The 27,973-nt window shown below is 41.5% G+C and overlaps 1 protein-coding gene across 5 annotated transcripts; it reads left to right on the forward strand.

Moving 5' to 3' along the window:
* Nucleotides 1-2,793: 2,793 nt before the first annotated feature.
* Rnf19b (ring finger protein 19B) lies at nucleotides 2,794-27,682 on the forward strand. 5 transcript variants are annotated; one of them, XM_020173961.2, is made up of 9 exons: nucleotides 2,795-3,561; nucleotides 14,699-14,904; nucleotides 16,750-16,894; nucleotides 19,086-19,248; nucleotides 19,686-19,800; nucleotides 21,358-21,498; nucleotides 22,811-23,018; nucleotides 25,640-25,771; nucleotides 26,849-27,682. In XM_020173961.2, exons 1-9 carry the CDS (start codon nucleotides 2,921-2,923, stop codon nucleotides 27,303-27,305), a joined length of 2,208 nt encoding a protein of 735 aa, XP_020029550.1. In that variant the 5' UTR covers nucleotides 2,795-2,920; the 3' UTR covers nucleotides 27,306-27,682. The 5 variants fall into 5 exon arrangements, with proteins under 5 accessions (XP_020029552.1, XP_020029556.1, XP_020029550.1 ...); XM_020173965.2 differs by having other exon boundaries at nucleotides 26,799-26,989; XM_020173962.2 differs by having other exon boundaries at nucleotides 2,796-3,561; nucleotides 16,753-16,894.
* The last annotated feature ends 291 nt before the right edge of the window (nucleotides 27,683-27,973 follow it).

Consider the following 27,973-nt stretch of genomic DNA (forward strand, 5'->3'; position numbering starts at 1 on the left):
AAGTGTGCTTTTATAACAAAGTCCTGGCCCCCAAACCTGTTAAGCTATGAATTCATAAATGGGTTAATCCATTGATGAGATCAGAGTCCTCATGATTCAATCACTGCTTCATTGTGGACTAAGCCTTCAACAAACTAAGCCTTTGGGGAGCATTTAAGATCCGAACAATAACATGGGGGCTGTCAATCATGGCATCTCATGCTCCATAACCACTGGTGTGAGTAAACATGCAACCAATCCTAGTTATCTGAGTCCTTCTGTAGGATTTTGAGTATTTGAAACAAAGAGAATCACTCAGGTCTCTGGCAAGGAAGCTGGAAGGTATAGCACAGTTCCAACTTGGAGAGAAATAAAAATGAAGTAGGAAGCTAGGGTATAGCTTAGTGATATAGCCCTTACCTAGCGTGTGCAAGGCCCTGAGTTTGATCTCTATCACTGCCACCCCACCAAAAAAAAAGTAGTGAGAAAGGATAATATTTAATAGGTATGGAGTTCCAGCTTGGGATGAAAAAGTTCTGGAGATGGATGGTGGTGATGGTTCCATAACAATATAAATGTACTTAATGTCACTGAACCATACACTTAAAATTGGTTAAAATGGTATGTTTTATGTATTTTAAACCATAATACTAATAAAGAAGCTGACATGCAAAGATGAATGATGGGTACAGGAGCTGGGTGGTTCCCTGGATGCAGCTGGTCCAGTTGGTCTTTGAGCCCAGCTGCTGTGGTCCCAACAGTGCACAGGGTTACTTGAGCCCAACATTACTCTTTGGCCTAGGCTTATTCATACCAGGCTTCTGTTTCTTTCATCCAATGGAGCCATGAAACAGAACTTTTCCATTCTTCCTTCTCTGTCACGTTCTCTCAGACATTCTGTTCTCTTGTCACACCCTGCTGCTCCTACTTCTTCAGATTGATCCTTTTCCTTCCCCCATGCCTTTCTTTCTGGCTCCCTCACCCTTGGAATTTTCCAAAGTCTTGTGTTGAGATGGTGGAGCCCAAATGGTCTGAATCTCTGAGTTAACCAAGTAGAATGAAGGGGAGCTACCTGGGAGAAGAGTGCCTTGACCACATAGCAGCTTTAACATGAGTGAGGGAAATACATCCTTGGTAAGCCATTGAAATATTTGGGTTGTTCATTACCACAGCAGAACCTAGCATAGCCATCAAGCATGAAACCTTCTTCCTACTTGAAGATAAACCCTCCACCCTCCGTAAAGGACTCTTTGGTATTGCCAAATCCAATGATCACTTCTCTTTTCTTATCTTTCTTGATTTCTCAGCAGCATTTGTCACAATTGACCACTCCCTCCTGGAAACAATTTATCTTGGCATCTGTGACATCATATCTGTTTGGTTTTCCTCTTAGCTTACTGGCCCCTGCTTCATAGTTTTTTCTTGTTGGATCCTCTTCCAGTGGGTTGTTGTTGTTACCTCAAAAATTTCAAGATCTGGAGACTTGGTTTTAAATACTGCCCATGAAAAAGACTTCTGAATATGTTCCAGTATTCAGTATACCATTTTAAAAAACGTCTTAGCTAGTTTGCCCAGGGACTGGTACCCAGGGCATACTAGGCAAATATTCTATCACTGAGCTACACCTCCAATCAATATTCTGTCATTCCTTAGCAATAACAAGAGCCATATTGTTTAGCTGGGCATATTGTACCCAGGTTAAAAAATAATGTACAATTCCCAGGCTCCTCTGCAGCTAAGTATGGCCATGTGATTATGTTTTGGCCAATGAAATTTAAGCAAAAATGTGCAGGCCTTCCAAGGCAGCCTTCTTAAAAGAAAAAAGGCACACCTGTCTTCGCATTTTCCTTCCCACCATTTGAAATGTGGACCATTATGAGGTGACCTTAAGACTGGTAACCAAATGCTGAGGATAGCTGAGCAGACTTGAACTGCTTACCTTTAGACTTACTTTTCATGAAAAAAAGAAATTTCTATCATAAGCATTTTGCTGTTGTTATTTGCAACTAAATCTAATTCTGATGTTTTCATTGCTATTGAAGCTGTTTGCCTGTCTCCCATTAAGAGCCCAAGAGTCCCCAGTCAGAGGAGCTGGGGAAGAGGAACTGGGAGAAGGCATTTCCAGGCAAGAAACTGCTGGGGCCTCCTTCCACAAATGGTAAATAACCAACGTACCAGAAAGATGGAATGAAAAAAAAAAAGAGGAAGATGGAATGGAAGGTGGATTTAGAAACACAATTTATTACTTCACAGAGATCACTGAATATTAGATTATGAAATTTGGACTTTCATCTGCAGATCCCTTGCAGATAGGGGACCCTGTCTGCTCTGTCACATTTTGTAGGTTCTCAATGAATTAATATATTCTCTGTTAATTAATGCTGTTTGCCTAATGAACAGTATCAACAGAAATGTTGGATGGTGGACCAGTTGGAAATTACCATCTGATCAACCCATCAACTTTTCATAGCCGAAGTAACTGAAGCTTCACTTAATGGAAGGGACTGTCAGCGTGTCTCTAAGGAACAGTGCGCTGAAAGTTCACCTTGGGGATGAAGACGGGTAGAGGTGATGAAACGTTGGTGGAGGCCAAGAACCGCAGTTGGTCAGGGCGGCTCACAGCTTGTACAATATGGCCGCGCTAGAAACCACCTGACCAGGAGGAGGCGGGGCTTCGCCCCTGCTCGCCTGCCCCGCCCCCGGCCCCGCCCATCGGCCCTCGGCTCAGGCGGCGAGGGTTGTGAGGTGTCCGAGTCCCGCGCCTGCGCAGTGGGCCGGGGCGCGCGGGGCGGAGGCTTTATAACCACTTCGTAGCCACTGCTCAGCTTCTATCCGGGAGGGCGGCCGAGGCTTCGGCGGCGGCCGGGGCGCCGGCTGAGGGGCGCTGAGGCGGGAGCCGTGGTGGCGCTGGGCGCCCCTAGCCCCTCGGCCTCTGCGGGTCATGGGCTCCGAGAAAGATTCTGAGTCGCCGCGGTCAACATCCCTATACGCGGCCGCGCCCGACCCCAAGTGCCGCAGCGGCGGCCGGCGCCGGCGCCTCACCTTCCACAGCGTCTTCTCCGCCTCTGCCCGCGGCCGCCGCGCCCGGGCCAAGCCACAGGCCGAGCCGCCGCCCCCGGCCGCGCCGCCGCCGCCGCCCGCTCCGGCCCCCGCCGCGGCCCAGGCCCCGCCGCCCGAGGCGCTGCCCGCCGAGCCGGCAGCCGAGGCCGAAGCAGAGGCCGAAGCGGCAGCCGCGGGGCCGCCTGGGCTCGAGGATGAAGAGACGGCGGAGGGCGGCGGCCCGGGCGCGGAGGAGGTGGAGTGTCCGCTGTGCCTGGTGCGGCTGCCGCCCGAGCGGGCCCCGCGCCTCCTCAGCTGCCCGCACCGCTCGTGCCGGGACTGCCTCCGCCACTACCTGCGCCTGGAGATCAGCGAGAGCCGGGTGCCGATCAGCTGTCCCGAGTGCAGCGAGCGACTCAACCCGCACGACATCCGCCTGCTGCTTGCCGACCCGCCGCTCATGCACAAGTACGAGGAGTTCATGCTGCGCCGATACCTGGCCTCCGACCCCGACTGCCGCTGGTGCCCAGCCCCCGACTGCGGGTGAGCGCGGGGGCGTGGCCGTTTGGGGCGCGGGGCAGCCGAGGGGCGTGGCGGGGGGGTGTTGCAGGACCCCGAGTGGGGCCAGCCGAGAGGGCCTGACTTGGGTGCAAGCGAGGGTGTCCCCCAGGAGGGAGGGGGGACAGGAGGGCGGCAACTGCGGCGGGGTGGCTACCGGTAACTAACCATCCTGCAAGCCCGGACGAGTGGTCTGCAGGCACCCGTCCAGGGATCGCTAAGTGGAAGGGAACTGTCCAAGTCTGGAGACCCGCGGAGGCGTTTTTTGTTTTTCAAAAATGTGGCGCAAACCCCTCTGTTCGGATGTGTGTGTGTGTGTGTGTGTGTGTGTGTGTGTGTGTGTGTGTGTGTGTGTGTGTGTGTGTGGTGGGGTCTCTCTCTTAATGAGAGGGAAGGGGATCCTTGACAAAGGAGGGAATGCGAATGTGATTCTGAAAGGGCAGCGCCTTGAAGGGGCGTGTCTAGGGACACACTAAGCAGCATTGCACGTTCCTTTTCCAGACAACCGCTGCTGAAAGTTGAGTTGGAGATGATGGCAATGCACTAGGGGAAGAAGACAGCTCTCCCGGGCAGAGCTCTGGGAGCACCCTGAGCACCATGTGTGGTGCCAAGCCTTTGGGAGGCACCCATGGTTCCTATCCGGCTGCTTTGGACAGGTTGAGGGGTGGACAGACTCTTCGTCCAGAGAACCATGGGACACAGACCAAAAATGCCCAGAGATTGATATTGTAGAAGAAAATGTGTTTGCCAACCCTTCTGATCTTGAAATCTTGATGACAGTCTTTTTTAATTCGCTGGGTAGGCTTGATTTCAAAAGTCAGTGAGCTAAATTACTCTGTACCTGCAGACTCCCCCGCCCCATACCACCATATTTTTCTATCTGAAAGACAATTCAGTGGAGACCCTACACCCTCCTTTAAAAAGTCTTGATTGTCACTGTACATTCTAAGAATAGTTGCATGCAGCCAAAAGGGCCTCATTTAAGTGATTGAGTGTTAGACTGCCATCACCTGCTTTGTGATCTTGGACAAATAATTTTTTCTTGATTTGGGAGCAGAAGATGCAGCAGTGTCGTGGGTAGATGTAATACTAGTAAAAAGCTATGTGATTTGGCTTCAAAGAAGTTGAGGGCTTTTAATTGTAGCCTATGTAACAAGGCTGTTTTGAAATTTCTCTGATGCTGCCTTTTGTCTCCTTTTAAAAGGAGCCCTTTTTGAGTGTCATACTTGTTTAGAAATGGTGTTATTTAACCTGAAATGGGGTTTCTAAATTACTTTGAAGTGTTGTGATCAAAGGTACCCAGTTTATAGTAGATCACTTTCACTTTCAGTTAATAAGTATCAGGAAGGACTTTGCAGGCTCTTGAAAAAGTTTGTTTATTTCTGGTGGTCTTACTGGCCCTATGAGGTTAATTTTTATAGTATTCAAGTTTTTGCAGATACTGTTGATCTGTTTTGTGAACTAAGGGAATATTAACTTAAGAAAACACTGCATGATTCATTTTGAAATAGTGTATTAACAACTTTTTTTGAAATGTCAGTTTCCTTTAATTTTAACTTAAGAAATGTGACTTACCTGATCATCTTTCTGGGTAAGCGCTCCTTTTGTTTTTTTTTTTTTATTTCTCTGAAGTCAATCTTTGTCTTTACTCACATCAATAAAAATAGACAAATGAATTTGAAAGTTTGGTAACAATTCTAAATCATTACTAATTTGAAAGTTATTAAAGAACTAGGTCATTTACTTAATTTAGCCACATATTAGCTTAACATCATCCATTCTATTTTTTTAATTAGTCAACATAATTTTGACAATCATATATGTATGTATGTATGTATTTTCTTGTGTATCTATGGCCCATCTATGGGTTTAAATAAGGTAAAGTTTGGGGAAAGAAAGCAAACTAGCTTCTGAGTAACTGTGTGCCAGGCATAAATAACTTCATCTTGTTAGGTGCAGTGGCTCACATCTATAATCCCAGCTACCAGGGAGATGGAGATTGGGAGGATAAAGGTTCAAGCACAACCCAGACAAGGAAAAAAGTTAGAGAGACCCCCATCTCAATAATCTAGGCATGGTAGTACATGCTTGTGGTCCCAGCTATAAGAGAAGCATACATAGGAAGATTGTGGTCAGAGATTGGCCCTAGGCAAAAACACAAGACACTACCTGAAAAATAACTAAAGCAAAAAAAAGGGCTAAGGGTGTGCCTCAAGTGGTAGAGCTTTGTACTGGGTTCAAACTCCAGTACCAACTCAACAAAATAAAAATAATTTGATCTTTACAACATCATGAGATTTAGTTTTACAGATAAGGAAACTGGAGTTTAAAGAAAGTGGGTGATTTGTTGAGGGTCATATAACTAGTAGGTGGTGAGACTACGCTTGGAAAACTAGTCTTAACTCCAGTGAAGGCAAGTATCTTTGCACTCAAGCTCTGCTCTAAAAACCATTGGCTTGTCGGCACAGCCCCAATAACGGGAATGTTACTGATGGGCATGTTTCAAGTGTGGCCTAAGGACAACATTGAGAGAGCCAAGGATCCTAGAATCTACTTTCTGATTCCTGTTGTCCATAGTCTCTTACCTACTTTGTTTCTCTTCTTCTTTCTTGAAATTTTGAGGCAGGGTCTCACTATGTAGCCTAGGCTGTCCTCAAACTTGAGATTCTCTTGCCTCAGCTCATGAGTGCTGTAATTTAGGGATTGCAGCTCCTGCTTACTTTTTATTTGTCTTACCTGACTTGAGAGTCTTAGTTAATGTTTGCAAAGTATTTTGACATATTTTCAATTGAAGGTGGTTAGGTTAACAGGGTAAAACTTTAAAATTCTGTTACTTCCCTAAGTGTCTGAGTTTCCTAAGTATGTGGACTGTAGTTTTGCCACCTCTTTTCAATGTCAGGAGAAATAGATTTTGTGTTCTTACTAAATATTGTTCAGTTCTTTTCTTTCTTTCTTTTTTTTTTTAATCAAATTGTCTTATTCCAAGCCCACTAAAAGTCATGGATAAACACTAGAAAAGAAGTCCTAAGTCCAAGTTATCTATTCCCACACCTGACTGTGTTTATTGCCCAGCCAAATTTATCAAGTCCTCCCATGTGTGCGTGTGTGTGTGGGGGGGGGTGTATTTGTCAGAGTGAGAGGAGCAGAATTCTGATGGTTACTTTTACTGTGACTAGAAAGTAATGAGAACAATACAGATTAAGAGAGTATTTATTTTACAAACGGTTGTAAAACAGAGCAAAGAATTTGAGTATTTCTTTTCTCATTTCAATGTGATTTTTATTAATAAGAAACAATTTCAATGGGAAAACATGCACATTGTTGACTGACATACTAAGTACTATATTAACAAGGGCTTCGGGCTTGCAAAGCAGGTGCTCTACTGCTTGAGCCATACCTCTGGTCCATTTTGCTCTGGTTATTTTGGAGATGGGGTCTTGTGAACTTTTTGCTCTGGCTGGCCTCGAATCACCTCCTGATCTCAGCCTTCTAGCTAAGATTACAGGCATGAGCTAACGGCACATAGCTTTTTTTTTTTTTTTTTTTTTTTTAAACTGATACTGGGGTTTGAACTGAGGACATTGCACTTGCTAGGCAAAGCACTCTACCAGTTGAGCCACTCCTCCAGTCCTGTTTTGCTTTAGTTAATTTTCAGGTAGGATCTTGTGCTTTTTGCCAGGACTGGCCTCAGACTGAAATCCTCCTACCTATGCCTCCTGCATAGCTGGGATTATAGGTGTGCACCCCACCACACCTGGTCAACAAGTATAATCTTTATAGTTTTAGCTATAAATTTGAGATAAAATTAGCTCAAAATAAAAATAACTGACATTTTTACTTTATACTATAGTCTTCAGAGTATGATCTTATTCAGAAATAATTTCATTTTAGTCTCATAGAGGTAGATGTCAGAAAATGCATTTTATAAAGGAGAAATCAGTTCAGAGAAGTTTAAATGGGGCCTCATGTTTCATAGTTAATAAATGGTACAGTTGACTATTACAACCCTTCTGAGTCTCTGCCTAGGCATGTCTTTTCAGAAAGCCCCAAATGATGTAACTGTAATGTTTACTTCTCAGGTGCTATATTGCCAATCTTTAAATCTTTTCAGAATCATCGAGAGACTGGGGGTGAGCAAAGTAGGCAACAAAATTTCCTAGCCAACAGTACCAGGAAATTCTCTGTACAGATGAATAGGAGATAAGGCTGTCTTGACCTAAATTCTGGGAAGGTCTACCACTCCAGCCTCTCATTGCTGCCTCTGTTCCCTGCAGAGTCTCACCTCCTACCTGACCTGAGAAGATAGTTTGGCTATTGGCCTTCTCAACTACTGGACTAGACCTTCCCATAAGCAGGAAGCTTATGTTTATTCCAGCACATTTATGAGGGAAGAACAAGCATTCTGAGTGAGGCATATTTCAATCAATGAAGGAAGATTTTCCCTTTCTGAAGCCTTTCTCGAACTCTCAATTTGATTCCTTTCCTCCTATTTTACAACTTTCCCCTGCTTCTTCCTCCAACCCCTTCTACACCATCCTCTAGCCCAGTAATATATTTTTCTCAGATTTGGCAAAGTACTCATTCTAAAGTAGAATAGTTGTATTGTTCCTCTGCTTAGAACTGTTCCTAAGAACTACCTGACCTAAAAGATGACTTTTCACTGTGTCTTTAAAAACTCATTTATTTGGGTGATCCTTATTATTTAAGCTCACTTATAATCTCCAACCATTTTTTAATTGTGCTTTCTATTTTTCATCTATATCAACATTTATATATAGTATGTTAATAGGCATTACTTGCAAGAAAAATATTTTGTGATCAGATAAGTTTGGGAAACATGGACTGAATAAAATAAAACAAGTATATTTCTGAGCTTTCTTAGACTCTTAAAATATGTTAATCTGTGTGGTAAATCTTGTTGATGCTAACATACAGTGTAAATTACTAATATGATATAAATTACTAATATGATATAAATTACTAATATGATATAATTTCCCCAAACTATGATCACCAAGGAGCATAATTTTTTCTGTGGCATCTTTAAGGCTTAACTATTTGCCATTTTCTCTGTTATTTTCAAGATTGCATTTGGTGTCCTTACTTAACTGAATCTTGTGCTCAGAGTAGATTAAGAATCTATTCCTCTATAGTAGGTATATCTACATTCTATTACTACAACTCCATGTATAAACCCTTTCAATTAGGTCCTAGAAGAATGTAGAGAATAGGTGAATTTTGATAACAAGGTTAAGGAGTCTGAGCCTCACAGTTTTTGATGAGGAACAGAGATGAGGAGGGTGGGCAAGAATAGGATAAACTAGTAATCACTCAGAAGACACTTTCAAGAATGATGCTGTGTTGAACCCTGGGTGAGTAATGCGTATTACAAAAGGGACTTAGATATGGTTATCTTTTCTTTCTTCTTTTTTTAAATTAGCATATATTAGTTGTGGAAAGGATTTCATTGTGATATTTCTACACGTGCATACAAATACATATCAATCAAATTTGCCACCCTGTGTACCTCCGATTCGCCCCCCTTCCACCTTCTTAAAAAAATTTCCTTGGGATGCTGGTGGCTTACACCTGTAATCCTAGCTACTCAGGAGGATCAAGGTTTGAAGCCTGCCCCAGGCAAATAGTTCGAGAGACCCTATTCACAAAAAAAGGGCTGGCAGAGTGGCTCAAGGTATAGGCCTTAAGTTCAAACCCTAGTACCACAAAAGAAAAAGGAAAAAAAAAAAAAAGCCAGGTGCCAGTGGCTCACACCTGTAATCCTAGCTGTTCAGGAGGCAGAGAGCTAGAGGATTGCCATTCAAAGCCAGTCCAGGGAAATAATCCAAGAGACCCTATCTCAAAAAAAAAAAAATCACAAAAAAGGGCTGGTGGAGTAGCTCAAGGTGTAAACCCTGAGTTCAAGCCCTAGTACCACAAAAAAAAAAAAAGAAATAGGCAACATGTTTTATAGTTCTATTTTCATACATGGATATAAAGTACTTCAACCGTATTCTCGTCCCTAACCCCAGCTATGGACCTCTTGATAGGGGGTTTGATCTCTTAGAGGAGACAGATAGTTGACAGATAAATTATAAGTACAAGTACTCTTAGATTGATGAAAAAATAGGTTTTGCATAACAATACTAAGAAAAACTTCACAGAGGAGGTGATATTTGATCTGGGACTTTGAGAATATGGGCAGAAATTCATACCTGGCAGACAAAGACAGTCATTTTAAACCTGAGTGTTAGGAGCAAAAGCATGGAGGTATTAAAATAGAAGATACCATCCCAAGTCTGGAGTCTGGTTTGGTTAGCGGCTAACCATATTGTGGAGATCATGGTCTGGAAATGACTTAGAAATTAGTATGAAAAGGCAAAGTGGATTCAAGTTGATACACATCTGAGCCATGCAAATAAGTTTAGGGTTGAAGAAAAAAATTTTTTTTCCCTCCTTCCCTTTCTGATTCTGGGATTGAACTCAGGGTCTTGCATAAGCTAGGCAAGTGTTCTACTACTGAGTTACACCCCTTCCCCCAGTCCTCTTTTATTGTTGTTGAAGGATTTTAAGCAAAAGAATAACCTCATGATAGACTGCTTTCTGGAATGGAATTTGGATTCAACTGAGCTATAGGGAGCCCAGTTAGGGAGGCTCTTTCAATTGTCTGGCCTACAGATTGGTCTGAGACAGAGCAGGAAAATAGGAGGGCTCTTTGTATCACCTTGGCCCAATGTATACTATCCTTAAACATCCTGAGGGTCTATTTGTAAATGAGCAACCTCCTTAAGTTACATGACTTGGGGATGGGAAGTACAGACATAATATAGGAACACATTGCTTTAATCCTAGGTCTGTTGGAGCATAATCAAATTTATGTTAATGGAAGATTAATATAGAATATATTTTTTCAAGAGCTGAAATTAAGGTAATGCTGTTGGTCTAGCTTATCACATTGTGATGTGTCTGAAGATTTAGGAAATTATTAAGATGAATAAAAATTGTATGGACTTACAGGGGTATCTGTATTCATAGCAGCATGTAATTTCCTGTTCTCTCCTTTTAGTTTCTAATTAGCAAACCTGAATGCTTGGTTCCTTTTAGTTTCTAATTAGCAAACCTGAATGCTTGGTTAAGCCAAACAGCAGAGTTGGAGAGACGTTCCAGTGTAATACCTGGAAGAGAAGGACATGGTCAGGGCAAATTTAGTCTCAAGAATGAAAGTTTTTTGTTGTTGTTTTGTTTTGTTTTTCCAACTATTAGGAAAAATTTCCCTTTTCAGAAATTAGGAGCTCACCTGTAAGATGGATTTATACAAAATTTTAGAAATAAGTTATCCCTGGTGTAGAGTAAGCCAAACAGATATTTGGATAAGTTGAAAAGATTGCTATCCAGGCAAAGAGCTACAATGCTCTGGGGAAAGTCAAAGAACCAGAGCAAAGGAAGATCTCTGTCATTCAACATAAATATTTTGAGCAGAGTCTGGTGTGGTTCAAAAGCCCATAAACAAATAAATATAGTGTTGTAATTGTGGACTGGCATAAAGTAGTCAACCAGCTCTTTGGAGAGGTTAAATAGATTTTCTAAAGGTGACATTTGACTGATTCTTTTTTTTTTTTTTTGGTCTTCTTTTTGGACTGATTCTTACTTAAGTAGGTAAATATTTACTAAGCATGGTGCATGCCTGCAATCCTAGCTACTTGGGAGACTGAAATCAGGAGGATCATGATTCAAGACCAGCCCAGCAAATAATTTGAGAGATCCCCCATCTTCAAAATGACCAGAACAAAATGGACTGGATGTGTGGCTCAAGTGGTATAGCACCTGCTTTACAAGTGTGAAGCCCTGAGTTCAAATCCCAGTATCACCAAAAAAAATTGTTTGCCAGGCCAAGAAAAAACAAGACATTTCTAGGCAGAAGGAACAGAGTATGCAAAGGCCAGGAAGTATGAGACAAAGTGTCCTATGTTTTTTATTCCATGTCTTTCAAGACAAGATAGCAAATGCAGTTGTAGAATATGTTCAGCTACACTTGAAGGTGGCAAGCAGCTGGATCTCCGTTTGAGGGATATAAGCTGACGCTTGCAGGTTTCAAGTAGCTCCACGTCATACAGCATGAATCAGAGCTCAGGCACAGTGCTTAAAAACAGTAATGCTTAGTCTCATGCCCTGAGTAATTCTCTGTTGTAGTAATGGATTGAGGTGGACTCATGAGTATTTGGGGCTATTTTACTTTCTTGGAGCCAAATTATACTATCAAATTTGGCTTCTCTCTGTTTTCTATGCCACTTCACACCCTTTCTCTTGCAAATCTGTGGCCATGCCCTGAAAAATTGAGGAAATCCACGTGTTTTTATGCGTTGGTTATACAGACAGGAGCAAGCAATGAAACTGAAGCAGTCCCTTCCCCCTGGCTGGGTGCAGTGAAGGAACTAAAATGAATGAGATATAATGATTTGAACTGTATTAAATTCTTTTAGATTAAAAAATGAGGGAGGGGAGGGGGTAAGAAGGGGAGGGAGAGGGGGCAGGGGGAGAAATGACCCAAACAGTGTATGCACATCTGAATAAATGAATTTTTAAAAATTTCAAAGTTTTCAAAAAATGGTATTAAGTTATAATCTGAAAAAGGAAATATTACTTATAGAAATTAGTTTTAATTTAAGATTTCAACTACAATTAAATATAAATATTGGGCTGGAGGCATGGCTCAAGCTGTAGAGCACCTGCTTAGCAAGTGTGAAGCCCTGAGTTCAAACCTGAGTACCATCAAAAAGTAAATAAATAAATAAATAAATAAATAAATAAATAACAATATGTCCAAACACAAAATACATACAAAATCTCAAAAAACAAAAACAAACAAACAAAATATATAAAGGAATAGAATTACAAAAGTGATAAGAGAAAATCAAATGAATAAGTATATAACCTTGGGGTAAGGAAGACTGTTCTAAGTTTAATGCCAAAGGTAGAAAAAAAAAAATGAAACTGGAGGCTGTGGCTCTGTAGCAGAACATGTGCTTAGTACATGCGAGGCCCTGGGTTCAAGCTCCAGTACCCACCACCCCCCAAAAAAAAAAAAAAAAAAAAAAAGGAATCAACCAGGTGCCGGTGGCTCACATCTATAATCCTAGCTACTCAGGAGGCAGAGATCAGGAAGATCGAGGTTCAGAGCCAGCCCAGGCAAATAGTTCATGAGACCCTATCTCGAAAAACCCTTCACTAAAGTAGGGCTGGTGGAGTGGCTGAAGGTGTAGGCCCTGAGTCCAAGCCCTGATACCGGAAAAAAAACAAAACAATACAGGAATCATAATGAATTACTCATACCATGTGAGTTGAGGTAGGGATGGATCATGAAGTATGTTCCAGGCCTCCTGATTGGTAGTTTTAATTTGTTTAGAACTTGGCTTATTATTTTTTTGAGGTCATCTACTACCTTTCTAATTAACAAAATAACAAGTCATTTTCTTCAGAGATACATTGTTTATCTTTAGTAGCTATTTTGTAGCTGGATGAGGTAAAACTCAGAACTGGTACAGGATATGAATCATTTGCATTCACACTGACCTGTTCTCACTTTGTTCATTCTTAGAATTTTAATGAAGTCTGTTATATGACATAGGAAATATGTTGTCATTTATATTTTCAGTATCATTCCCAAATTTACGATAAACCTGAGAACTTTAGTTACTATTATGAATATACATTCAAATAAACAAACTATAGAGTAAATCCAAGAAAACCTTATTAACCATTTGCATAAGTTGTTTGAGGTGTTTAGATACTGGGAAAGAGTATGGACTAGGGACACAAAGCACAGATGGCAATAGCTAAGTCTGCAAGCATTGATCTGTTTAAAATTATGTGGGAAACTTTCACAACTTTAAAATTTAAATTTACTTCTTAAATTTTAATCTAATTAATTGATTGACTTTTCCAGTCTGGGAATCGAACCAAGGACCTTACACATGTTAGGCAGGTGTTCTACTGCTGAGCTATATCCATAACTCTTTAATCTTACTTTAAACAAGTGTCTATTTGTTAAGGCATCTGAGCATTTAGCTGACATATTTAGAATTAATCAGAATGACTAATAGTTGTAAATATATTGGATTATTTAATGAGACACTAATTCTTGGTAAATGAATAGGAATTACAAGAAATATTTGATGCTAATGCCGACAAATTCTGAATTTCATGTCTATAAACTAAGAATTTATGTCAGTAGAGAGAAAGATCTGACCTTATGCTATATTAATAAAAGAAGTGGGTACTATTCTTAGGTTTTGGAGGCTATCAAGAAAGAAAATATTAAAAGGTATAGAATTAAATTGGGAAAGAAAAGAAAAAGCATAGAAAGGTAAAATGAGCTTGCAGTAGAAGCTAACCATAGCACATGTAGGGCTTCTATCTCTCAAGCTGTGGTCAGACCAGCTCTACTGTAGAACTTAAGATGAAAAGTTTACTTGCCTAGTTTTTGCTATAGTTTTTTATTTTACAACTGTTCTTTCCCTTCTTGTAAACAAATTCTGATGTCTCTAAATATATCAAGCCATTGAAAGGAAATTGTTTTGTACTCTATTACTTATGAAATTGGCTGTGGGCAAACTTCACCTAAAGCAGCTTAAACTATGACTGGATAAATGCTAGGAATTCTAGCTGAATATCATATTTTCCTCCATTTTTTTCAGGAAATAAACTATTTTTGATTTTGGAATATCAAGAAGAAATCCAGCTGGGCGCTGGTGGCTCACGTCTATAATCCTAGCTACTTGGGAGGCTGAAGTGGGGAGGATCAATGTTGGAGGCCAGCCTAGGCAAATAGTTCAGGAGAACTCCCCCACCCATCTCCAAAATAACCACAGCAAAATGTACTGGAGGTGTGGCTCAAGCGATAGAGCACCTTCTTTGCAGATGTGCAGCCTTGGGTTCAAACCCCAGTCCCACCAAAAAAAAAAAAAAGAAATCTACTTTTTTACACAGAATCTATTATCTAATTGGTCAGGCTTGAGGGGTGTGTGTGTGTGTTCTTTCCATCATATGTGGTAATGCCAAACAGCATTAGCTGTCTTGGTTAGATCATTCTTAACTTACTGTCATCTCTTGCTGTTTCCTTACCCAGTTATGCTGTTATTGCCTATGGCTGTGCCAGCTGCCCAAAGCTAACCTGTGAGAGAGAAGGCTGCCAGACTGAGTTCTGCTACCACTGCAAGCAGATATGGCATCCAAATCAGACCTGCGATATGGCCCGTCAGCAGAGGGCACAGACTTTACGAGTTCGGACCAAGCACACTTCAGGTCTCAGTTATGGGCAAGAATCTGGACCAGGTATAAGTCAGTATTATCTCATGTTCTCTCTGTCTCTCTGTCTCTCTCTCTCTCTGTCTCTCTCTCTCGTTTTCTTTCTTTCTTTCTTTCTTTTTTTTAGGTGGTACTGGAGTTTGAACTCAGGACTTTGTGCTTGCTAGGCAGGCATTCTGTCACTTAGCCACACCTCCAGCCCTTTTGCTCTGGTTATTTTTGACGTTTTTTTTTTTTGGCCACACTGGGGTTTGAACTCAGGACCTCATGCTTGCTAGGAAGGCACTCTACCACTGAAGCCACTTCATCAGCTGCTCTGGTTACTTTTGAGATACATTCTCACTTTTTTGCCCTGGCCAGCTTGGACTGCAATCCTATGTTATGCTTCCCACCATAGTTGAGAAAATAGGCATGCACCATGATGCCTAGCTTTTTCTGTTGAGATCAGGTCTCCCAAACTTTTTTGCCTGGGCTGACCTCAAACCATGATCCTCCCAATCTCAGCCTCTCCCAAGTAGCTAGGATTATAGATGTGAGCCATTGGCACCTAGCTTATTGTGTCTATTTATTATGCTGGCCCCAGACTGAAAGAGGTTATTTTACTGCATCCCTTAGATCAGAAAGTAGATTAGAGATTGATTGGTTATACTATTTTTTTTTCCTGAGATGAGATCTTGCTGTTGCCAGGCTGGCCTTGAACCTCTGGACTCAAATGATCCTCCTGCCTCAGCCTTCTGAGAAGCTGGGACTACAGGCACATGCCACAGAGCTTGGCTTGGTTATATTTCCAATAACATATTATATATATATATATAGCTTCTCTCTGATATTTGTAGGTTATTCCAGCCATTTTGTGCAATACAACTAGATTGAACTCTCACATTTCTTTCTTCTTAGTATAATGTCTCAGATTGGAGAACAATTAGGTTCTTTTACTTACTAGGAGCTTTTTTAATACTTTCATTGTGAGCATTTAATTAGTGCTAAACCAGTACTGTTTTCCCTCTAGCTTTAAGTGAATCACTGCTTTTGGAGGTAAGGTACAGATTTAAGGAAAGGAAATAATACTAGTATGGATTAATAATTAACCTCAAAAGGAAGGATGTCATACATTCAGTTTCAACCTTGATGGTTAAGTGTAAACCTATTTTAAAATGTCAATGGATTTATTGCCTTTTATAAATGTATTTTATTTCACTGATGTCATTTGGGAGAGGCTAGTAGGAAAGATTTTGCCATTCATTTTTTCCTGGCACAGTATAATCTCCTAAATTGTCATTTTAATAGGATAGTTTATAACTTGCTATGAAAATTACAAAGTACATACTATATAGTGTACCCAGTTGTTTTTAGATTTTTGAATTTGAAAGTACATGATTTTAGATTTTTGAATTTGAAAGTATACATGGGAAGGTATTGTAGGTTGTGTTAAGAGCAAAACACAATAATACTTATTGAGCCTAAAAAATTAGTTTCTTAACTAACAGTTATCAAAACTCAAAGCCAATTCCATGATGCAGACTATTCTTGCTGTAGGACTCTGCTTTTAATCTCTCAGCCTATTGGCTGATGGAAATTCCATTTTTCTTGGATCCATCATTCTCTCTAGTAAAGTCTGGTTGTTCAGAATGTGTTTTTCATGTGCTGTATAAGATGCCAGTTGTTGGGATAGGCAGCTCAATAAGAAATGGATCCATTTTATGAAAATTCCTGCGGTCTAGACATAGTGAAATTTTCTAGGAAAGTGTGTTACACAATTTGGAATTCTTGGTCAAGAGCTCTTGACTGCCTGTTGTTCATTTCTTAGGAAAAGCACAGTCAAACTAGGTTTAACTGGGAGTATTTCTTACCCATTCTTCCTTCCCCGCTTAGCAGATGACATCAAGCCGTGCCCACGATGCAGTGCTTACATTATCAAGATGAATGATGGAAGCTGTAATCACATGACCTGTGCAGTGTGTGGCTGTGAATTCTGCTGGCTTTGTATGAAAGAGATCTCAGACTTGCATTACCTCAGGTATGATAAAAAATGTGTCTATTGCTTTTGTACTCTTTTTCTCTTACTCATTTAGGGAAAAGGATGTCAAAGAGACATAGCTGACCTCTCATTGCAAAGTAAGGAAGCTGTAAAAATGTCCTCTGAAATGCTCCTTTGATCATGTTTTTTCCAGCTCAGCAACCTCCAGGGACTGTCTTCATTTATCATATATCATGTCTATGTCATGTGTTCCCCCAGCATGACTTTTAAAGCTTTCCATAGTGTGGCCCTAATCTACTTTACTGTCATGCTATGTTCTAGGTAATCTGGGCTTGCTGTTCCCTCTGTCATCTTATTTTTTTAACTCAGGGCCTTCAGATTGCTAGGCAGGTACTTTACCACATGAGCTACACCCCCAACCCTTTCTACTCCTAGTTTTTGTTTTTGGAATAGTATCCCTTTCTTGTTTTTTCCTTGGTGGCCCTGGGGTTTGAATTCAGGACCTCATGCTTGCTAGGCAGGTGCTCTTACCACTTGAGCCACTCCACCAGCCCTTTTTTTGTAAGGGTTTTTTCGAGATAGGGTCTCAGGAACTATTTGCTCTGGGATGGCTTCAAACTGCAATCATCCTGATCTCTGCATCCTGGGTAGCTGGGATTACAGGCGTGAGCCTCTGGCACCCAGCAGGATCTCATATTTTTTCCTAGGCCATCCTGTACTGCAATCTTTCTATTTATGCTTCCCATGTAGCTGGTGGGATGACCCAACCATGTCCACCTTATTTGTTGAGATGGATCTTGCTTTTACCTGGGCTGGCCTCGAACTGAGATCCTCCTGATCTCCATCTCCTGAGTAGCTAGGATTGTAATTGTGAACTACCACACCCAGCCCCTGTGTCTTTTTTGGGGGGAGTGACTAGGCCTGTGTCTTTCTTGCCTCTCCATACTTGTTTGTGTTCTTTTCTTTGCCTGAAATGCTTCCTAATCACCTCAGCCTCCCAGTATCCTCCTTTGATCTCAGCTGGTTTTTTGTTTTTGTTTTTGTTTCCCTCCTCCCTCACTTTTTTTGTTCCCTCTCTTTTTGAGATAGGGTCTCACTATGTAGCCCAGGCTGGTCTCAAACTTATGATTCTACTGCCACCTCAGTCTCCTGAGTGCTGGGATTATAAGCATGTACCACCATGCCTGACTTGTTCTGTCATCACTACTTTGTATTTCATGTACATATCTAATCTTACTAAACAGTGACTTTTTTTTTTTTTTTGGCAGCACTGGGGTTTGAACTCAAGGCTTCATGCTTGTTATTCTAGACAGGTGCTCTACTACTTGAGCCACTCCACCAGACCTTTATTGTGTTGGGTTTTTTTCAAGAAGGGGTCTCATGACTATTTGCCCAGACTGGCTTTGAACCACAATCCTCCTGATCTCTGCCTCCTGAGTAGTTAGGATATAGGTGTGAGCCACTGGTGCCCAGCACTAAACTGTGACCTTTTTACAGTTTCTTGCATGTAGTCAGTTTCCAAAGAATTGAGTAAATTTTAAAATATTGTTGTTGAATATTTACCAACTTCATTGTGTAGATGAAACACTTATTTCCAATTTAATGAACATTTTAGTATTTACATGTAACAGTCACTGATTGAGGGGGGGACACTGGGGTGAATAAGACATGATTCCTATTTTCAAAATTGCTTATTCTGTGAAGTAGAGAAGATAGCATAAAGGGAATAAGGGAAAAGGGATTGGGCACAAAAGGGCTAATGTCAGAGCAGCCAAACTCAGAGTTGCAAACTGACATGAAGGATGCAATGAAGTCTTTTTATATCTTTTCCCAAGAACATGATTTGTAGTATCTCAAGTGTGGTAAGATGATCAGCATGTTGATTAGCTGCAGGACACGTGCATTTGGATGAGTTGATCAAGTGCACAGGCTATGTAAGATCCCAAGTAGTGTCAGTCAAGAAAGTTGGATCAATGTTGGTAGAACAGAATTCAGCAGAGAAAAAGGAAAAGGAATTTCAGTCCCGGAGGCCTGCCTTTACAAAACAACAACAAAAAACGTTAAGAGCCCAGAGTTCTAATGGATTGACCTTGTCCTTTGCTGTCCTTGTGTAGTATATTTATTTCCTAAAACCTCCAGTAACTTAATCACTTCTGTTGAAAAGAAGGCTGTGTCTCTTATCAAGCTCTCTGGTAACATTGACATTAACTTCAACATGTTTCCTTTGTAGCCCCTCTGGCTGTACATTCTGGGGCAAGAAGCCATGGAGCCGTAAGAAGAAAATTCTGTGGCAGCTGGGCACATTGATTGGTGCTCCTGTGGGGATTTCTCTTATTGCTGGCATTGCCATTCCTGCCATGGTCATTGGCATTCCTGTTTATGTCGGAAGGAAGGTAAGACATGCTGTGTCTGTTCCAGCTTTAGGTTTGTTAGCAAAGGTTTGAAGGAAATAGGAAGGAGTTTATATTTCAGAGCTGCCTGAAAACCAGCTGGTTCATAGATAAAAATAACTTTAATTTCTTAAATGGATTTTTATAAACCCTCATGAGATCTGAAAGTTCTTATTAACATCCTGGGCCTGACTTGTCTCAATGACTTAAAGGTGAAATGCTTAACTTCATTCCCCTGAGTTATTTTGTCTCTTCCTGGATTAACTTTCTGTTTTAGTTTATATTTTCAAGGTCTAAGTTAGGTTAAAATTTGAGAAAGATACTTCTTTAGGGTAGAGAGTATTAGATAAACTTGTAAGTGAATATTCAAGTGTCCTTTTTTCTCCTGATAAAATACCAATGTCCTAATCTGCTGACCTGGATTTTCTTTTTATTTTTAGATTCACAGCAGGTATGAAGGAAGGAAAACCTCCAAACACAAGAGGAATTTGGCCATCACAGGAGGAGTGACTTTGTCAGTCATTGCATCCCCAGTGATTGCTGCTGTTAGTGTTGGTAAGCTAGTCAGATTCACAGGTCCTCTACTAGCTTTCTGACCATAGCAGTTTAGCCAGCTGGCCAGGTGTTTTATCCTAGCAATGGCTATGCTTTATGTCATACCCACCTTGCTAGTTAATTCCAGTAGCTCTGTTACCATGATTACTTCTCAGCTTTTCACCTAATTAAATTATCAGTGTATGTCTTAGACAACTCTAGCACAGAGAAAAGGTTGAATTAAAGAAATTACTTTTAAACCACCTACCAGTGGCTCACACCTAGCTATTTAGGAGACTGCAATCGAGAAGATGGAGATTCGAGGCCAACCCAAGCAAATAGTTCATGAGACATATCTCCAAAATAACAAAATTATAGAGCAAAAATGGACTATAGATGTGGCTCAAGTGGTAGAGTACCTGCTTTGTAAGCACAAAATCCTGAGTTCAAACCCCAGACCCACAAAAAAAAAAAAAACCTTCAAGTGCTAGTTTTTCACTTTTTATCTTCCTCTTTCTCTACTTGCTATAGGACTCACAAAATAAAGTCACTTTCATTTTTGATTTATTAGTGCCTCACAATTTTTTGGGAGGCATGAGGGTTTGTTTTACAAAAAATATGTAACTAACTTTTCATTAGCTTTTCCATGATTGAGTGTTTCATATATATCTTCAATTTGATTAAAAGCAGCTATAGTGTAGTGGAGACAATAGTGGACCAGGATCAGAGTTGTAGTTTAGTGTGACTAACATTGACCTTGGACAAGTAATTTAATTTTAAATTCATGTCACTTTGCTAAGACATGAAACAAGGCATTCTGACTTCAGATTCTGTGCTTTTTTAACAACTAAGTCATTCTGCCTCCCATAGCAGTATGATTTTTGGAATTAACACTCTGGGAAGAATCCTAAACCCCAGTTAGTCACTTATTTAATGTTTGATTCTCAGTTGGCCTTACTGGAGTCTGAACAGGGCCCTGTGCTTTTTCAGGCGCTCTACCACTTGAGCCATGCCCCCAGCCCTTTTTGCTTTAGTTGTCTTTTTAATAGGCTCTCAAGTTTTTGCTCAGGCCAGCCTGGACCAGGATGCTCCCATAGATGGGATCATGTGCCTCCACTCCTAGCTTATTGGTTGAGATGGAGTGTCTCTAACTTTTTACCAAGGCTGCCCTTGAATTGTAGTCTTCCCCATCACTACCTCCTAAGTAGCTGGGATTATAGGTGTGTACCATCATACTCAGCAACGTTTGATTCTTGATTGGTTCTTGGGTTAACACTTCAGCAGTGAATAGGAAGGGAAAACAAAAGCAACATACATTCACTATGTTGGACACTATGAACATTCTTATTAACCCTGAGAGGATTCCACAATCAGATAGCCGGTAAAATGGTGCCAGGATTCTGATCCAAAACTCTCAGATTGCAAGTCTGGTCATCATTCTGTCATATCAGGCAGCCTTTTTAGGATAGCCCTCTCTGCCCCGTATAAAGTAGTTTATCCTTGCTCAGTCTGGCAAGGAGAATTTAGGGCAATTGCAGTCTGATGGCCTGATGACATGTTTCTTTCTCTTTCCCCTAGGTATTGGCGTCCCCATTATGCTGGCATACGTCTATGGGGTTGTGCCCATTTCTCTCTGTCGTGGAGGTGGCTGTGGAGTTAGCACAGCCAATGGAAAGGGAGTAAAAATTGAGTTTGATGAAGATGATGGTCCAATCACAGGTAAAGGAATTTTATTTCATTTGAATTTATGGGACACAAGATAAAATCTGTAAAATTTCAGCACATTTTACAGACATTGTCATTGGATTACTTTGGATAATGAGGTTTCTAAGGGGTAAAGTATTTTTAGCTTTTCATTTTTTTGTTCTAGAATTATTAGGTTAATTCCTCTGGTGCTTGCCTCTGTGTGACAGGTACAGACTAGTAGGATTCCAAGTAACTACAAGTATGCTATTGGTAGAAGTCATTATAATAAAGCCTTATAGCTACACAGTACTTTATAATTTTCAGAGGACTTTACACAGTTATTATCTCACTTGTTTTTTATAGCAACTCTGAAGAGGGAGGGCAGGGGCTATTATTATCCCCATTTACATGGGAACTTGTGTAAGCTTTATTTCAGTGTCTGTTAAGAGCTTCTGCAGAACTGGGACTAGAGCAAGTCCTCTGACTTCTGCTGAAACTTGTTTTCATTTTATCCTCTAATTAACCTGGAACACAGAGATCCCCAAAAGTTTTTCAAGCTTCCTACTAGAATCTGCATATAACTAAACATATTTTGAACTCTTCAGTTTAAGCTGGGTGTGGTGGCATGTGCCAGTAATCCTAGCACTGAGGAGGCTGAGGCAGGAGGATCATGAGTTTGAGGCCAGTGTTTGCTATTCAGAAGGAAGGGAGGGAGGGAGGAAGGAAAGGTTGAGGGAGGGAGGAAGGAAAGGTTAAAGGAGGGATGGAGGAAAGGAGGAAATCTTCAAGTTTTTTTATAGTATTTGCATATAACCTACACACACCCTCCCATGTACATTATATTTTTTTTTTTCTGCAGTACTAAGGTTTGAACTCAGGGCCTCACACTTGCTAAGCAGGTGCTCTACCACTTGAGCCACTCTGTCAGCCCTGTTTGGTATTGAGTTTTTTTGAGATAGGGTCTCAAGAACTATTTGCCTGGCTGGCTTCAAACCATGATCCTCCTGATCTCTGCCCCCTGAGTAGGTGAGATTACAGCCATGAGCCACTGGCACCTGGCAAATCTTCAGTATTGTAGTTTAGTGTGGCTAACAGTGACTTTGGACAAGTTTAGTTTTAAAGTCTAATTTCCTCATCTAAAATTGGGGCTAGTTACTAGGACAACTAAAGTACAAACATGTTAAAACACCTGCTATATGGTGGCTGCACATAGTAGCTATTGACTCAGTGAACACCTTAGTGCTTTTCAGCATCCTCCACGATTGAGAGTCATTGCAGAAAAATGCCTACCAGACTGTTTTGATGCTATGCTGTCTCAAACTGAGATGTTTGGTTCCACCAACAGTGGCAGATGCCTGGCGAGCCCTCAAGAATCCTAGCATTGGGGAAAGCAGCATCGAAGGCCTAACTAGTGTGTTGAGCACAAGTGGAAGCCCCACAGATGGACTCAGTGTTATGCAAGGCCCTTACAGTGAAACAGCCAGCTTTGCAGCCCTCTCAGGGGGCACATTGAGTGGTGGCATTCTCTCTAGTAGCAAGGGAAAATACAGCAGGTAAGCAAGTAGACAATTTCACATTTAGCCATTTCTCTGCATCAGATGTGTCTCATGTATCATCTCACTTTTATGTAATCATGAATGGTATTTTTCTTCACTTCTAGCTAAGTTCAGAGTTCTTTCCACTGTGCCATAGCTGTTTCCATATAAAGAATAATCTTGACTTCGGTTCCTCCCTCTGCTACATTAGGCTGCCTGCTCCTGGGAAGAGCAGGCAGTGCTCTCCATTAGACTTTCATCTGAACAGCATTTATGCTGTATCTTATTGGTTTACATGTACCATGATCCTTATAACCTTCCTATTCTCATTGGGTAGATAGGAAAATCAGTTCTATGAATTTGTATAGAAATACATAAAGCTTTATAACTAAAAAGATTGTGACTTGCTTGGTCATTTCACCAGTTAGACAAACCAAAGTGTATATTCAGAGAAGCTTAACAGATGCTAAGACGAGAAGCAGTTGACCTCAGTGGAAGAGAGCAGCCTGTGAAGGAGCACAGGTAGAGCAAAGCAGGGTAGGCAGGTAGGGGAGATGTTTGCCTCCTGACATCCAAAGGGCTTGGAAAAGGATTAGTCTCCTATGACTCATGCCAAATGGAAGATTAAAATGACTAGACAGGCCTGGCAGATGGCTGAAATAGTAGAATGCCTGCCTAGCAAGTGTGAAGACGTGAGTTCAAACCCCAGTACCGCACAAAAAATAAATAAAAATAAAATAAAGTGACCAGGCAAAAGCTAGAGGGAAACTGTTTTTGATGCAGTATAGAGAATATATGGGGAAAGCTGTATAAGAGCCCAAAGAAGGAACAGACTACCTTCACAGATATTGAGCTGCTTATCATGGGAAGTGTTTAAAGTGAGACCAGATGGATATTTGGCTATTGAAAGGATTCAAGCAACAGATGGCAGGTGGACTGTATCCCACACCTTGATGGCTGTTGTTCACCTGGAGCCTCTTAAAATAGATTTGAGGGGTCCATTTCTAGAATTAATAACTTAGAATCTCCTGGAGTGGGACCTACAGGTGGTCTATGTTTAGAAAAAGCTCCCAGGTGTTTGTAGTATAGCCATTGCATGACCCATCATCTGGGAACCCCTAAATATGTGGCCTTTAGAAAGGCATTGGTCACCAAGGGTGATCCTATGGCAAATGTAGAGCTAGAACCCAGATCTCTCACTGGGCATACCTTCTTTTTCCCTTGCATCTCCCTCATTTTGCTGGGCCTTGGCACAGTCTCCTCCTCCTGTTCCTCCTCCTCCTCTTTCACTTCCTCTTCCCCCTCCTCTTCTTCTTCAATGATTCTTTTTTATTTTTTACTGTTATTTATTTATTTTGTGGAAATAGGAATTGAAATCAGGGCCTCCAGCATTGCTAGGTAAACACTGTCCTCCTTGAGCCATGCCCCTGGCCCTTGGCACATTCTTGAATGATATCAGGTGGAACAGCAGAGCAAAGGCACAGATGGCAGGATGGAGACTGCTGCTGACCTGTCTGTGCCTCCTAGCTGCTGTCTCTTGTCAGGGGATCCCGCCCCCACATACTGGAGTTTTCACTGCCATGCTCTCTTAAAGCCAACTCCCCTTAAATGAGCCAACAGACATAATTAGAGAGTGACTTGCTGAAACTGCAGCTTAGCCAGTCCAGCTGTTCCAGTTCTGTGAAAGCCTTTCTTTTATAGGAAGTGAATGAGTCAGATGGGTTTGACTGTGAAACCCATTATGAGGAAATACTGAAGTGTGCAACAAAATGGTATTGGAGCCAAGAAAGGAAATAGTTATGGGTTCTCAGCTCTGAGACATCATTGGGAAAGTGCTGCTGTACAAGGAGGGAGGAGGTTGGCTCCTATGTGTCCTTCAATCTTATAGTCTAGAGGTAATTTGATTGTTACATGTTTGAGTTCTTCCTATTAATGTGTAAGGGCCAGAAAGATAAAGTGTGAATGAATGAGATGGGATCTTTCCTTTTGTGGAGCTCACAGAAGAGTGGGAGAAAGGTGTATAATAAAACAGCCCTTAGTTGAAAATAACTGGTTTGCTGGGAGAATGAGGTGAAATGACACTTCCTTTGTTGTTAAGGACTGAGTATAAGTTTGTCAGATAAAGGAAACTTCCAGAGAGAGAAAACAGTATGAGCAGAGTCATGGAGATATAAAATGTAAATTCAGAGTGATTGATTTAGGACCTTCAGTGAAAAACGGAGCTGGAGAGAGAGCTTCCTGGCACATCAGAAGACCGTAATGCCTGTTGGCAGGAGGGAGACAAGAGTTAGAGAATTGCTAGAGTGAATGGATCTATCTGTATACATTGACGCTGACCTGGAGGTTGTTTAGTTGGACTTGGACTTCTGGAGAGGGAGCCCAGTGGTAATTATCCAGACAACAGATGTTGAGGGCCTGAAGTTAAGCAATAGCAGTGGGACTAGAAAGGAGGGGACAATTTCAGGAGAAATTTAAGAGAAAAAATGTGTGGGCATATATTTGAGTTGTTTGACAATTGGAGATGATCAGATAGATCGTCACAATTTGCGAGAGAATAATGGAAGGGATGTGTGCCAGGAAGCAGGCTGTCTCAGAATACACAGGTCTCATATTAACTTGAACGTCCCATCTTTACACAGGTTAGAAGTCCAAGCCGATGTCCAAAAGGAAATTTTCCCCAAAGATACAGCCAGTCTTGGTGCAATTAGTGACAACGCAAGCACTCGTGCTATGGCCGGTTCCATAATCAGTTCCTACAACCCACAGGACAGGTATGTGAAAGTCAGATGCCCAGGAGAAGTTGTGTTGTTTGATTGGATACTAGGTCTTCAGAAGTTCAGTGTCTCACGTTAGGGCTTTTATGTACCTTCTAGTGGGGTGTATAGTAGGATGTCCTATGATTTGTTGAGCAAGTTCTTAGTACTGGTATATGCATCATCTCTTGATTCTTCTTGTTACCACTTTACATTTATGTTTAGAGATTCTCCTTCTCTCTCTCTCTGTCTCTCTTCCTCCCCTCCCCCACATTATCCCTCTTCTTTCCCTCTCACCTTTTTGTCTTTTTCTTAGCTATTGTAACAGTGTGTAATACTCAAGATTACTCGCAAAGAACTTAAAGAGCTAGATTGATATCACCATATCTTGAGTCCATAGTGTTTCTGCTTGCCTTTTGCCTTCATATGGTTCCCATAGCTTGTTTCTTGCATGGTGTGATTACGGTACTCCTTACTGCAGGGATTCTGGCGGCTTTTAATTATGGAAGAGTAGTAAAAAGCTACAAATCTTTCACTTTCATATTTTGAGTAAGACAGTGGGAGGCTCTGACCCTTAGTTGAATTTTGAAGCTCCTTTTAGATGTTTAGAAAAGATTTAGGCTAGCCAGGCACCTGTGGCTCACACCTGTAATGCTAGCTACTCAGGAGGCAGAGATCAGGAGGATCGTGGTTCGAAGCCAGCACAGGAAAATAGTTTGTGAGACCCTATCTTGAAAAACCCATCACAAAAATGGGCTGGCAGAGTGGATCAAGGTGTAAGCCCAGAGTTCAAACCACAGTAGCACAAAAAAAAAAAGATTTGGCCTGGTGGAGTGGCTCAAGTGGTAGAGTGCCTGTCTAGCAAGCATGAGACCCTGAGTTCAAACCCCAGTACCACAAAAAAAGAAAACCTGAAAAGAGAGAGAGAGAGAGAGAGAGAGTGTGTGTGTGTGTGTGTGTGTAGCAAAAAATGAGCTCTAGTCCACTGTTTACATATCTTTTTCAACTTCCTAATCCTGAACCCAAAAACTGCTTTTACCAACAGGTATAGCATGACCTATGCATGACTCAGCACAGTGGATTTTGTCTCCACAGAGAATGCAACAATATGGAAATCCAAGTGGACATTGAAGCCAAACCAAGCCACTATCAGCTGGTGAGTGGAAGCAGCACAGAGGACTCACTCCATGTCCATGCTCAGATGGCAGAAAATGAAGAAGAAGGTAGTGGTGGTGCTGGCGGCAGTGAAGAAGATCCCCCCTGCAAACACCAAAGCTGTGAACAGAAAGACTGCCTGGCCAGCAAAGCTTGGGACATCAGCCTGGCCCAGCCTGAGAGCATTCGCAGTGACCTGGAGAGCTCTGACACACAGTCAGACGATGTGCCAGACATCACCTCAGATGAGTGTGGCTCCCCCTGCTCCCATACTACAGCCTGCCCCCCAACCCCCAGAGCCCAAGGTGCACCGAGCCCAAGTGCCCATATGAACCTCTCTTCCCCAGCTGAGGGACAGACTGTATTGAAGCCAGAAGGTGCAGAAGCCAGAGTATGAAGTGGAATGAATGCTCCTGTTCTGAGAAGCACACTTGTAACTGCATCTTTTGGAATCTTTTTTTTTTTGGGGGGGAAGGAAGGGCTGGGGAGGGGGGTGGATTTATGTACTTTGTTTCAAAGATTCTCTGGTCAGGTTTTCCGCAGGGAAGTTCTGAGAAATTTGCAATTTCTTACCAGATAAAACATGAAAAATTTACCCTTAAGTCTCCCTCCCCTTGCCCCTACCCCCCATTTTTAGTTTTAATTTATTGGTTAAACTGATGTTGGCAATCCGTGAGGTGTGTCAAAGAGTGTACATATGTATGTGTGTATATTGTATGTATGCTAACATATTATTGAAGGACACATTTTAATAAAGATTTCTGTTGCAATTCACCTCATTTCATTTTCCTTGGCTTGAATAGTCCTGCAGAGCTAAGTGTTTGATTGGAACAGACATTCCATACTTGATAGTGTCTAGACCCCAAAGAAGGATGGTATTCAGATCTGACTGCCGGGCAGTCATCTATAAACTAGTGACTCTCTTAGCATGCCAGGAAGCAAAGCTAGACTTACTTTGAACTGTATAATCATACTGAATGAATTACTAGCTGAGTCAATTGGATAGGGAAGCAGGAGATTCAAGCAGACTTTGTTTGCTCTCTAGAGGCAACTGTGCAGTTTCCC

This window comes from Castor canadensis, chromosome 7 (genome assembly GCF_047511655.1).
Source record: "Castor canadensis chromosome 7, mCasCan1.hap1v2, whole genome shotgun sequence".
NCBI lineage: Eukaryota > Metazoa > Chordata > Mammalia > Rodentia > Castoridae > Castor > Castor canadensis.